Consider the following 13,730-nt stretch of genomic DNA (forward strand, 5'->3'; position numbering starts at 1 on the left):
CATGTTCGAACTTCATCTAGGTTGAAAATTTGATAGAGATCGGTCCGGTAGTTAAAGAGCTATTAAGTTTTATTAATTTCTATATATCTCCCCCTCCTACCTCTTCCCTAAGTTCTGTCGTCAAAGTGAATAGATAAATACCATCCCAGGCCCGAACTTCATCTATGTTGAAAATTTGATCGAGATCGGTCAGGTGGTCCAAGAGTTTTATTTATTTTTATATATCTGTCCCCTCCTCTTCGCCCCCCTAAGTTCTACCATCAAAGTGATATGATAAAAACGACCCCAGGTTTGAACTTAATCCATATTGAAAATTTGATTAAGATCGGGCCTGTGGTTAAAGCGTGATGAAGTCACGAAGACAGTCACTTTTATTTTTATTCTTTTTACATATATATCTCCCTCCTTCCCCCTCCCCTAGGTTGCATCGTAAAAGTGAAATAACGAAAACATCCCAGGCCCAAAACTTATCTATGTTGAAAGTTTGATCAAGATCGATCTGGTGGTTCAAGAGTTATTTACTTTTATAATTTCTCCCCTCCCCTAAGTTCTACCGTTAAAGTTCTATAATGAAAACCACCTCAGGTCCAAACCTCATCTAATTTGAAATTTTTTAAAGATCGGTCGGAGTAGTATGGGCCCCACTTTGCCGAACTTTTTGGCCCCTGGGTCCCTGCCCCAGGACCCATGGTCCCTGGCCCAGGGTCAATGACCTAGGGGTACCATGGCCCACCCCCTAAAATTTGGCAGGGGTACATAGGACCTCCCCCAGGACCCATGGTCCCTGGCCCGTGTCAATGACCTAGGGGTACTTAGGACCACCCCTCTAGATTTTGGCAGGGGTACATAGGACCACCCCCTTAAATTTTGGAAATTGCCAAATCTAAAAATTGGGTGTCTATGTCGTTCCCTTTTATGAGTAAAAAATTGCCAAAAATTCAAATTTCGGAGGTTTTTGACCTAATTTATCCCCTTGGATGAGGTATTATTACCCTATATGGTTATATGGACGTATACAGGGATTCATTCCCTTTTATAAGACATGGGTATATTAATGCACCCCTTGAAATTTTTGGGAGGGGTACTTTGGCCCATTCCTTCAATTTTGGAAATTGCCCAATTTAAACATTGGGTATTATAGTACAGGACCCTAATATGTATTATGATAAATTTGGGTGGTCCACCTCGTTCCCTTCTAGGGGTACAAAATTGCCAAAATATAAACGTAAGCAATACGTAGTACCACGTGTTTGGTTTTTGGTCGATTTTATCCCCTTTGATGAGGTGTTATTACCTTATATGGTTATATGGTCATGTATAGGGGTCCATTACCTTTCATAAGATATGGGTATATTTGTGCACTCCTTGAAAAATTTGGGAGGGGTACTTTTGGCCCACCCTTAAATTTTGGAAATTGCTCATTTTATATATTTGGTATTATAGTACGGGACCCTAACATGTATTATAATAAATTTGGGTGGTCCACTTCGTTCCCTTTTAGGGGTACAAATTTGCCAAAATTTTAGTACAACCACGTGTTTGGTTTTTGGTTATTTTATTCCCTTGGATGAGGTCCTATTACCTTATATGGGTGTATACAGGTGTTTATTTCCTATTGTAAGACGTAGGTACATTTGTGCACCCCGGCAGGAGTGCCTTGGCCCACCCCTTAAATTTTGGAAATTGCCCAATTTAAACATTTGGTATAATAGTATAGAACCCTAATATAGATCACTATAAATTTCGGTGGTCTATCTCGTTCCCTTTTAGGGGTACAAAATTGCCAAAATATAAACGTAAGCATTACGTTGTACCACGTGTTTGGTTTTTGACCTAATTCATTTCCTTGGATGAGATCCTATTACCTTATATGGTTATATGACCATGTATAGGAGTCCATTCCCTATTATGAAACATAAGTACATATGTGCACCCCCGGGAATGGTACCTTGGCCCGCCCCTTAAGTTTTTAGAAATTGCCAAATTTAAACATTTGGTATCATAGTACTGGACCCTAATATATATTACTACAAAATTTGGGTGGTCCACCTCGTTCCCTTTTAGGGTGCATTTTGTTCCGCTTTAGGAGTGAACCTTGCAATCGTCCCGAGTTTGATTCTTGGAAATGTTGAATTTAACGTCCCCGCGAAAACGGTGAGAGATGATAGGACGAAACATGAACTTACTTGACTGAGGATTGAAGCAGTGACCTCATACAGTAGAGAGACAAGCACTGAGCCATCGTACACGTGTGTTGATTACTATGCAATGGTCCCGAGTTTGATTCTTGGTGCTAGTGTTAGAAAAATTTAACGTCCCACTTGAAACGATGATGAGAAATGAGAAAACATCATAAACTTACTTGCTTGCGGATTGAAGCAGAGAACTCACACATCAGAAAAAAAAAAACGCTGAGCCACCGTACTCCATTCAGTGCGAGCAGTTTTGCGTATGAAAAGAACATGAACAGATTATGTTACATTACTACACATTTCTGCTTGTTGTTACGCATAGAAGCTTGTTATTGTGAAATTGCAGAATCTGCTTTTACTACATCAGCATTTTTTCTCAGCTGACGGACTTTTAAAGCTCAACTTTACATTTATGTCAAAGACAGTTTCGTAACATATCGATGAGTGTTACATTTTTTCAATCAAGTTTAAGGAAAATGAATCACATTTTAGATGTGTTAATTTGAATGTCGTAAGAAACTAACGAGTCAACGGTATGATGTCATTATCAAAATTGCGATACTAGATGTCGTAACGATTGATGTGTAAGGAGAAAAAACGTGAATAATGTCACAACCAATCAGATTGCTTCTTACATCACGTTTCGGCTCATGATGAAAGCTGTGTTTTCATTGGTTCTCCGTGATGTCATTGATTCATTTTCCTCGTTTCTGATTGGCTGATAGTGATGTCACTTTATAGTTGAACACGTTTTAGACCTAAATAAATTTCTTAATTTCATTTTCAAATCCTACTTCCACGAAGATCTTGAATGAACGTAGGTGTACCTCTTGTGTTAGCGTGACTTTACTCCGTTCCTTGAATTTGAGGTAAGTATCGACTGCGTTTTCTTAACATCAATGGAGTGTTTTTTGCATGAGGATAACATTGTTATCATTGTTTTATTTTAACACGAAATATTTAGCAAATGGAAGAATAACTTGACCGGGGATCGAATTAGGAATCCCACACATTAGAAGTAAGCACGAGAAAATTGTTAATTTTGGTTTAGCGTCCCTTCAGTAGTGGGGTGCTAGGAATACAGCTTAATGTTGAATCTGAGCGCATACTGGGTGTTGAACCCGGGCCACATCCCACACATTAGAAGTAAGCACGAGAAATTTGTTGATTTTGGTTTTAGCGTCCCTTCAGTAGTGGGGCTAGGAATACAGCTTAATGTTGAATCTGATCGCATACTGGGTGTTGAACCCGGGCCAGAGGTGCGTAACGCTAACCACTTAGCTCAGTTTTCTGAAAGTAAACAAAGAAACTACGCACGAATTTGTTCCCTACAACGTGAGACGTGGACCTACAGTTTAATGTGGGATCTGATCTCCCGCCGAGAAACGAATTCGAGTCTTTCTTGTCTTAGCTTGAGAAAAGCAAGCACATGAGATGTTGTTTTCGTTTCATGTTCGTCATACGTTTAAAGTTCAGTGTCAGAGGAAAAAATGCTTACTACAATGATTCTTTCAGCACAGTTAGAAAAACAATTTCATTCATTCTTTTTATCACTACAGAAACTTAGGTCATTTACATGTTGATGTTGGTCCGGGTTTGATTTCCAGTATGACGACAATAAAAATTTTAACAGTAAAACTATTTGAGATATGATCATTCTTTTAGGATTGATCGTGTAGTCATTTGATAATGTAGTGATCTCTGAATTCAATTTTAATTCGTGCTTTTTTTTCTCTTTCGTTTTAGATATTTGTTTTCTTTGCCTATTCCTTTTTTTGCTTACCTTACCTTTTTTCCCTATTTGAATATGGCTACTTCTGGCTTTACTGTCTTGCGAGAAATCAATAGACATTATCGGCGTTTTAATCTCGAAGGACGAATGCTGGAAATTCAAATTAATGCTCCGGCCAGTGGCACCGATATTGTGGAGTGGGTTCAGGCCTCCTTTCAACAGATGTTGGATTATTTATTGGAAAACGTCGACGAATCATCGATGGTTGGATTATCGATTTTATCCCATGATGAGAAGAACAAGCCATTTTATTTATCTTTCCGGCATGCAAGTAATTTGACACTGGAGACTTTATGGACATCCTTTGATCGCATCCTTCAAAGTAACGATAGTTTTCTCATGAACGAACCGTTCATTGTCCATTTTCATCATGTGGATGTGCCCCGTGGATTTGGAAGAATGCGTCGAGGTCTTTTATCAAACGACGAATTATTAAAACGCAAGAAAGGCATTTTACGTGTAAAAAACACCGACAAGAAATGTTTAGCGTATGCAATTGTGATTGCTATTGGCCTAAAGAAATATAAGGATACGAACAAGAAACTGTACAGACAATACCAGGACCAGAGCAAGTGTGTCGTTCTCCCTGACGTACATGAACTTTTGTCTCGATCCTCAGTGAATTTAGAGCATGGGGGATCTGTGGAAGAATTACGACAATTGCAACGCTACTTGACAAATTATAAACTTACCGTATACACCAGCTTTTCCGGAGAAGATATTCTGTATGAAGGGCCTGGTGGCGAAGACAAAATTCCAATCAATTTAATGTGCATCAATTCTCATTATGACATCATCACGTCATTAACAGCCGTTTTTTCTACTAAGTACTATTGTGTTGCATGCCACAAAAAATATGATCATCTTAATAGACACGTTAAGAACTGTTCGGCCATGTGTGAAAAATGTTTGCAGAAACCACCATGCAGTAAGACCAATACGGAGAAGCAGTGTCCAGAATGCAATCGTGAATTTTATGGTGAAACATGTTATACAAATCATCTGACTGTACCATACCATAAAGGCCAGCCAATATGCAAGATGGTGAAACAGTGTTCCAAATGTCTACGCATTTATTCGTTTGTCCGTACAGGGGAAAGAAAACATCATTGTACAGATTATTTTTGTAATGTGTGTCGTAAACACGTTACGTCTACCCACCAATGCTACATGAAGCCTGATACGACTCAATTAAAACCTGGAGTTCCATCAGTGTTACATGCCAAGAAGGCTATGATTGTCTTCTATGATATCGAAGCCACACAGGATACTTTCTTCGATGAAGACACGTTCATTCATAAGCCCACTTTACTGGTGGCCCAACAAGTATGTTACAACTGTGTTCAAGATGAGGATATACATCATCCGTGTGAAGTTTGTGGACAGCGAGAACATATTTTTCAAGATGATCCGATCAATGCCTTTCTTGCGTATTTACGTCAACCACGACCCAACATCAAACTTATTGTATCTTTGGCACATAACTCTAAGGGACATGATGGTCATTTTATTCTTAAATCCTTAGTGGAAGAACATGAATACTTTGATTTTGAACGGAGCAAAAATTTTAAGCATGAAAGTGAATCACTTATCGTTTATTGACTCCTTAAATTTCATGCCAATGGCTTTAAGTAAATTATCCAAGGCATTTCATTTACCAGCGACCAAAGGATATTTTCCACACTTTTTTAATACTGCTGCAAATCAAACGTATGTGGGAAAATTACCGGACATCCATTATTATGGTGCAGATGAAATGAAAGTGGATGAACGAGAAAAATTCATGACATGGTACAACGAACACCAGAACGATACGTTTATTTTCCAAGAAGAATTGGTAAACTATTGTGTCCAGGACGTCAACGTACTTCGAATGGCTTGTATATCTTTCATGACCACTTTTGAACAAGAAACTCACGTCAATCCTTTCCTGGAGGCTATCACTTTGGCGAGTGCGTGCAATTTAGTATTTCGACGAAATTTCTTAAAACCTAATACTATTAGCATTCTCCCTGCACGTGGATATCGTCACAGAAACAATCAGTCACGGATTGCTTTGCAGTGGCTTGCCTACATGGAAGAAAAAGAGGGTCATTCAATTCAACATGCTGCGAGAGGAAAAGAAGTTTATGTTGCTGGTTTTCATCTGGACGGTTACTACAAAGATCCCGACACTGAAGAGGAACACGTGTATGAATTTGAAGGGTGCAGATTCCACGGCTGTCCTCTATGTGTCCCTACAGGCCGTGATCAACCCATTTATGAGAACTCCGAAGAAACGATGAACTATCGCTACGAGAGAACACAGCGTAAAATGAAGTTATTACGATCCATGGGATATAAAGTACATGAAATGTGGGAATGTGAATTTCGTCAAGTGTTAAAATCCAATCCAGCATTGGCCTCTTCTTTAAGCACACATCCTTATACTAATAAGACACCATTAAATCCAAGAGACAGCTTCTATGGTGGTCGTGTAAATGCCATTAAATTGTATCACGTCGCAAATGAAAATGAAGGCGAAGAAATAAAATTCTTGGATATCGTTTCCCTGTATCCTTATGTGAATAAATGTGGACGGTATCCAATAGGGCATCCACGAATATATCTAAAGGGGGATCCAGAAATGCCCGACATTCAAGATGTCAACGGATTGGTCAAGTTGAAGATTTTGCCTAGCAGAAATGTGTTTCATCCAGTACTTCCATTTCACTCAAATAAGAAGTTGTTGTTTCCACTTTGTGCTGCCTGTGCCACAGCATTAAATCAAGATTCTGAATGTACACATTCGGACAGTGAACGAAGTCTAACGGGAACATGGGTGTCCTATGAAATTCAAAAAGCCATTGCACTTGGGTATCAAGTCATTGAAATTTACGAAATTTGGGATTACGACATCACCGTATATGATCCAGAAACCAAGACTGGCGGATTATTCAGCGAATACATTAATACATTTTTGAAATCGAAGCTGGAAGCTTCTGGTTGGCCTGTCAATTGCGTCACCGAAGAAGAAAAGCAGCAGTATATCCAAGTGGTACAACAACGGGAAGGCATAACTTTAGATGCAGCAAATATAATGACAAATTCAGCACGTCGTAGTCTTGCAAAGCTCTGTTTGAATGCCTTCTGGGGACGACTCGCTATAAGAGACAATTTCAGCCAAACGACCATCATTAACGACCCCAAAGAACTGTATCAAAAATTAACTGCTCCAGACATAAAAGTCAACCAAATTTTACCTGTTAACGATTCGATGTTATACCTTTATTGGCAGTATGAAGATGATGTTCCAGTACAAAATCACAATGCTAATGTTGTCCTTGGAGCATTTACAACGTGTCAAGCTCGTCTGGAACTCTACAAATATTTAGAACTTCTGCAAGAAAGAGTATTATATTTCGATACAGATTCCGTAATATTCACGCAGCGACCATCAGAGCCCACAATAGAACCAGAAGTATTTCTTGGTTCAATGTCAAATGAACTTGAATCAATTGGACCAAAAGCATACATTAAAAAATTCGTGTCTGGTGGCCCAAAACAGTACGCCTTGGAAATCTACAACCCCGACACGAAATCAACCAGTTATGTATGCAAAATTCGTGGATTCACACTCAATTATACTGCAAGTCAAAAGTTAAATTTTAACAGTCTGGAGCAAATGATCATAAATCAATCGAGTGAAAAAATCTCCATTAGCACGCCGCACAAAATTTACAGAACCCACGATCATCTTGTCACAAAACCTGAAGAAAAGAAGTACAGTTTCAACTATAAAAAACGCCGATTAATACCAGACACATACGAGACATTGCCCTATGGGTATAAAAAAGCCAGAACAGAATAACAGCCATATTTTCCCCTAATCCCACCAACATCACCTCCCAAAGACGGGCAAAGAATCAACGCAACACGGAACATGCTTCAACAAGGCCACAGCGAAGACAAAAACTCAGATGACATCACCTTGCAGAAACCCGTGGAGAAAAAAAAGGAATTCAGGTACGTCACATTTGCGTTTCTTTTCTCACCTCACTCTCTCTTGATCAGTTAGTTCGATGTTAATAATCTGTTTTTCTTCTTTCACAGGAAACAAAATAAATATTACAATGTATATTCATATGTTTTATTTTCTCTTTACAGAATTTGTACCCGTCACGGACACGTCTTCCTTTGAAGAAAAAAGAAATTCTGTATTTTATTTCACATGCTAAAAATAAATGTACAAAAAAATGATTCTGTGTTTTTATTTCAATCCTAAAATCAAATTCTTTTTCCTGTACTGCGATTTCAATTTCTTTTTTCTGAATCAGTTTACCGATAAAATAAATCAATGTTTTGCGAAAAAAAAAATCAAACTAAATTTTTGTTTCAGAAAATTTTTTGTGTACGAAAAAAAAAACTGATTCAGAAAATTTTTGTGTACGAAAAAAAAATGTTTTCAGAAAAATTTTTTGTGTACGAAAACAAAATTCTGTTTCAGAAAAATTTTTTGTGTGTACAAAACAAAAACTGTTTCAGAAAATTTTTATGTACAAACAAAATTCTGTTTCAGAAAAAAATTTTTATGTACAAACAAAATTGTTTCAGAAAAAATTTTTGTGTGCAAAACAAAATTCTGTTTTCGTCACGAAACTGCTCCGACTAAATGAATCGATTCATTCTGATAGTGTTGGCAACACTGGAAAAATTTCGGTAAGTATCGCTCAGACCCTGAGTTACAGCGAACACAACTAGATTCGAACCAGCAACCTTACATGTCTGATTCATCTCTAAATACAGCCAACTAAACAATAAGATTGTGTGTATACGTCAATGCTAGCACTGAGTCAACAGGGTTTTCCTCAAGGTCAAAGTTGCACACGAAGTAAAAAGATGACAACGCAGATCTTCTATCTTTCTATATGAAACATAAACCTAGTGTAAACTGCTCGCACTGAAATGTGTAATGTAACATAATCTGTTCGTCTTCTTTTCATACGCGAAACTGTTCGCACTGAATGGAGTACGACGGCTCAGCGCTTCAATCCACAACGAAGTAAGTTCATGTTTCCTCCTATCATTTTTCATCATCGTTTCAAGGGGACGTTAAACTCAACATTTCTTAAACTAACACAAAAATCGAACTCGGGACCATGACATAGTAATCAAAAAACTGAACTTCTCAATGGGCCATAGTGGCTCAAATATGTGAGTTCTCTGCTTCAATCCGCAAGCAAGTAAGTTTATGATGTTTTCTCATTTCTCATCATCGTTTCAAGTGGGACGTTAAATTTTTCTAACACTAGCACCAAGAATCAAACTCGGGACCATTGCATAGTAATCAACACACGTGTACGATGGCTCAGTGCTTGTCTCTCTACTGTATGAGGTCACTGCTTCAATCCTCAGTCAAGTAAGTTCATGTTTCGTCCTATCATCTCTCACCGTTTTCGCGGGGACGTTAAATTCAACATTTCCAAGAATCAAACTCGGGACGATTGCAAGGTTCACTCCTAAAGCGGAACAAAATGCACCCTAAAAGGGAACGAGGTGGACCACCCAAATTTTGTAGTAATATATATTAGGGTCCAGTACTATGATACCAAATGTTTAAATTTGGCAATTTCTAAAAACTTAAGGGGCGGGCCAAGGTACCATTCCCGGGGGTGCACATATGTACTTATGTTTCATAATAGGGAATGGACTCCTATACATGGTCATATAACCATATAAGGTAATAGGATCTCATCCAAGGAAATGAATTAGGTCAAAAACCAAACACGTGGTACAACGTAATGCTTACGTTTATATTTTGGCAATTTTGTACCCCTAAAAGGGAACGAGATAGACCACCGAAATTTATAGTGATCTATATTAGGGTTCTATACTATTATACCAAATGTTTAAATTGGGCAATTTCCAAAATTTAAGGGGTGGGCCAAGGCACTCCTGCCGGGGTGCACAAATGTACCTACGTCTTACAATAGGAAATAAACACCTGTATACACCCATATAAGGTAATAGGACCTCATCCAAGGGAATAAAATAACCAAAAACCAAACACGTGGTTGTACTAAAATTTTGGCAAATTTGTACCCCTAAAAGGGAACGAAGTGGACCACCCAAATTTATTATAATACATGTTAGGGTCCCGTACTATAATACCAAATATATAAAATGAGCAATTTCCAAAATTTAAGGGTGGGCCAAAAGTACCCCTCCCAAATTTTTCAAGGAGTGCACAAATATACCCATATCTTATGAAAGGTAATGGACCCCTATACATGACCATATAACCATATAAGGTAATAACACCTCATCAAAGGGGATAAAATCGACCAAAAACCAAACACGTGGTACTACGTATTGCTTACGTTTATATTTTGGCAATTTTGTACCCCTAGAAGGGAACGAGGTGGACCACCCAAATTTATCATAATACATATTAGGGTCCTGTACTATAATACCCAATGTTTAAATTGGGCAATTTCCAAAATTGAAGGGGTGGGCCAAAGTACCCCTCCCAAAAATTTCAAGGGGTGCATTAATATACCCATGTCTTATAAAAGGGAATGAATCCCTGTATACGTCCATATAACCATATAGGGTAATAATACCTCATCCAAGGGGATAAATTAGGTCAAAAACCTCCGAAATTTGAATTTTTGGCAATTTTTTACTCATAAAAGGGAACGACATAGACACCCAATACTGATAGAGGTACATACTGTGGTCCCAGGCTACCATACCCAATTTTTAGATTTGGCAATTTCCAAAATTTAAGGGGGTGGTCCTATGTACCCCTGCCAAAATCTAGAGGGGTGGTCCTAAGTACCCCTAGGTCATTGACACGGGCCAGGGACCATGGGTCCTGGGGGGTGGTCCTATGTACCCCTGCCAAATTTTAGGGGGTGGGCCATGGTACCCCTAGGTCATTGACCCTGGGCCAGGGACCATGGGTCCTGGGGCAGGGACCCAGGGGCCAAAAAGTTCGGCAAAGTGGGGCCCATACTACTGTCGGGTGGTTTAAACGTCATGAAGTCACAAAGACAGTCACTTTTATTTTTACTTTTTTTGACATATTTCTCCTCCCTCCCCTTCGTTGCACCGTAAAAGTGAAATAACGAAATCATCCTAGGCCCGAAGCTTATTTATGTTGAAAGTTTGATTGAAATCGGTCAGGTGGTTCAAGAGTTAAGTTTTATTCATTTGTACATATCTCCTCTCCCCCAAACCTAAGATCTACTGTCAAAATGAAATGATGATAAACTTCCCAGGTTTGATCTTTATACATGTTGAAAATTTGATTGAGATCGATTGGGTTGTTCAAAAAGTAATTAATTCACGAACATAGTCACTTTTATTTTTATATTTATTTATTTTTTTATATCTTTCCCTCCCCTATGTTGCTCCGTCAAAATGAAATGATAAAAAAGTCATCCCAGTTCCGAACCTCAACAACACTGAAAATTTGATCAAGATCGGTCGGGTGGTTCAAGAGTTGTTAAGTTTATTTTTTTTTTCTATGTCCCTCTTCTCCCCCTCCGTTAAGTTCTACTGTCAAAATAAGTAGCTAGAAACACTCTCAGGTCAGAACCGCATCTATGTTGAAAATTTGATCAAGATCGATCGGGCGGTTTAAGAGATTGTCACAAACATAGGCACTTTCAATTTTATAACATAGTCTAGCATCAATTACCCGGTTCGCTGGGTTAAATTAAGAAAAAATAGTAATATATTTCGCTAGTTAGTCACTTTTTACTATTGCTAAAGCCCTCCTTGACATTGGTTATTTTGATTATATATATATATATATATATATATATATATATATATATATATCCCTCCCCTCCCACAATTTTTGCGGGGCTGAATTTGGATTTAAATGTTATCAGATGAAGAGTCACTGTTCATCTTAGCGACCTCAAAAACTATAGGTTCGAGACTAATATTACAATTTCGATCATTTGTAAATGTTTTTTCCCCTCCTTTAAGTTACATCGTCAAAGTGATGAGAAAAATCATCCTATGTTCGAACTTCATCTAGGTTGAAAATTTGATCGAAATCGGTCCGGTGGTTCAAGAGTTATTAAGTTTTATTTATTTTTATATATGTCCCCCTCCTACCTTGTTCCCTAAGTTCTATCGTTAAAGTGAATAGATAAATACCATCCCAGGGCCGAACCTCATCTATGATGAAAATTTGATCGAGATCGGTTGGGTTCTTCAAGAGTTTTATTTATTTTTATATATCTGTCCCCTCCCCTCCCCCCTAAGCGTGATGAAGTCACAAAGACGGCCACTTTAATTTTTATTCTTTTTACATATATCTCCCCCGTCCTCTTCGTTGCACTGTAAAAGTGAAATGAAGAAAACATCCCAGGCCCGAAACTTATCTATGTTGAAAGTTTGATCAAAATAGGTCTGGTGGCTCAAGAGCTATTAAGTTTCATTTATTTTTATAGATTTATCCCCTCCCCTCCTCTAAGTTCTACCGTTAAAGTGATATGATAAAAACCATCTCAGGTTCGAACCTCATCTATGTTGAAAATTTGGTTAAGATCAGTTGGGTGGTTTATGCGTGATGAAGTCACAAAGAGAGTCACTTTTATTTTTACTTTTTTGACATATATCTCCCCCCTCTCCTCTTCGTTGCACTGTAAAAGTGGAGTGAAGAAAACATCTCAGGACCGTACCTTACCTATACTGAAAGTTTGATCGAGATCGGTCGGGTGGTTCAAGAGTTAAGTTTATTTGTTTTCATATATTTCCCCTCCTACCATCCCCCTTCCCTAAGATCCACTGTCAAAATGAAATGATAAAGAATTTTTGAGGTTTGAACTTCATATATGCTGAAAATTTGATTGAGATCGATTGCGTGGTTCAAAAGTTATTACTTCACGAACATAGTCACTTTTATTTTTATATTTATTGATTTTTGTATATCTCCCCCTCCATCCCCTCCCCTTCGTTTCTCCGTCAAAGTGAAATGATAAAAATCATCCCAATCCCGAACCTCATCTATATTGAAAATTTGCTCAAGATCGGTCGGGTGGTTCAAGAGTTTTATTTATTTTTTTTCTATGTCCCTCTTCTCCCCCTCCCGTAAGCTGTAGCGTCAAAGCAAATAGCTAAAAACACTCCCAGGCCAGAACCGCATCTACGTTGAAAATTTGATCGAGATCGGTTGGGCGGTTCAAGAGATTAATAGTTACAAACATAGTCACTTTCAATTTTATAATACAGATTTCAATAACCGTAAGTGCTATGAAGGTAAAAATTTTCAACCCCATGTAATTTTGCCTGTAGATTTCAAATCTGTAAATCAAAACTAATGAATATTGTATAGGTGTAGAGTTATAGCAGCATTAGGTCCCAAGTTCAGGCCCCGGAATGAGCATGTGGTGAAAGGTGTACATGTGTGAAATTTTAGCACACGGTGAAGAAATACTTATATTTTGTGTGAACCAAATTTGGTTTTGGGTATTTGACCCTAAGGCTCCCAAAAATCTGAATGTGTCTTTTGCCTCTTAACGAGCCTCTGAAATAATGATATAGGCTATTTGATACTGTATTACTTTTATTACAACTATTCCACACAGTAGCCTACAATCATGGGCGCCCGAAGGGGGGCAGGCCCTCCCAGGCTTACCAAAATGTATATGTAATATAGCAAACCACATATATTAAATACCAGATGCAATATGGCAACCACGGAATGGTACCCCCTAGAAAATTTTCTTTGGGTGCCCCTGCCTGCA

General features: G+C 38.2%; 2 protein-coding genes across 2 annotated transcripts in view; one reads left to right on the plus strand and one right to left on the minus strand.

The window, feature by feature from the left end:
• Idh3a (isocitrate dehydrogenase [NAD] subunit alpha, mitochondrial) overlaps positions 1 to 13,730 on the minus strand; it is a 315,440-nt gene that overhangs the window by 167,109 nt on the left and 134,601 nt on the right. The window lies entirely within an intron of this gene.
• LOC145665736 (uncharacterized) lies at positions 6,870 to 8,201 on the plus strand. The gene is made up of 2 exons (XM_081732877.1): positions 6,870 to 7,989; positions 8,131 to 8,201. Exon 1 carries the CDS (start codon positions 7,064 to 7,066, stop codon positions 7,832 to 7,834), a length of 771 nt encoding a protein of 256 aa, XP_081589003.1. The 5' UTR covers positions 6,870 to 7,063; the 3' UTR covers positions 7,835 to 7,989; positions 8,131 to 8,201.

This window comes from Thermobia domestica, chromosome 12 (genome assembly GCF_964235325.1).
Source record: "Thermobia domestica chromosome 12, izTheDome1.hap1.1, whole genome shotgun sequence".
Classification (NCBI taxonomy): Eukaryota; Metazoa; Arthropoda; class Insecta; order Zygentoma; family Lepismatidae; genus Thermobia; species Thermobia domestica.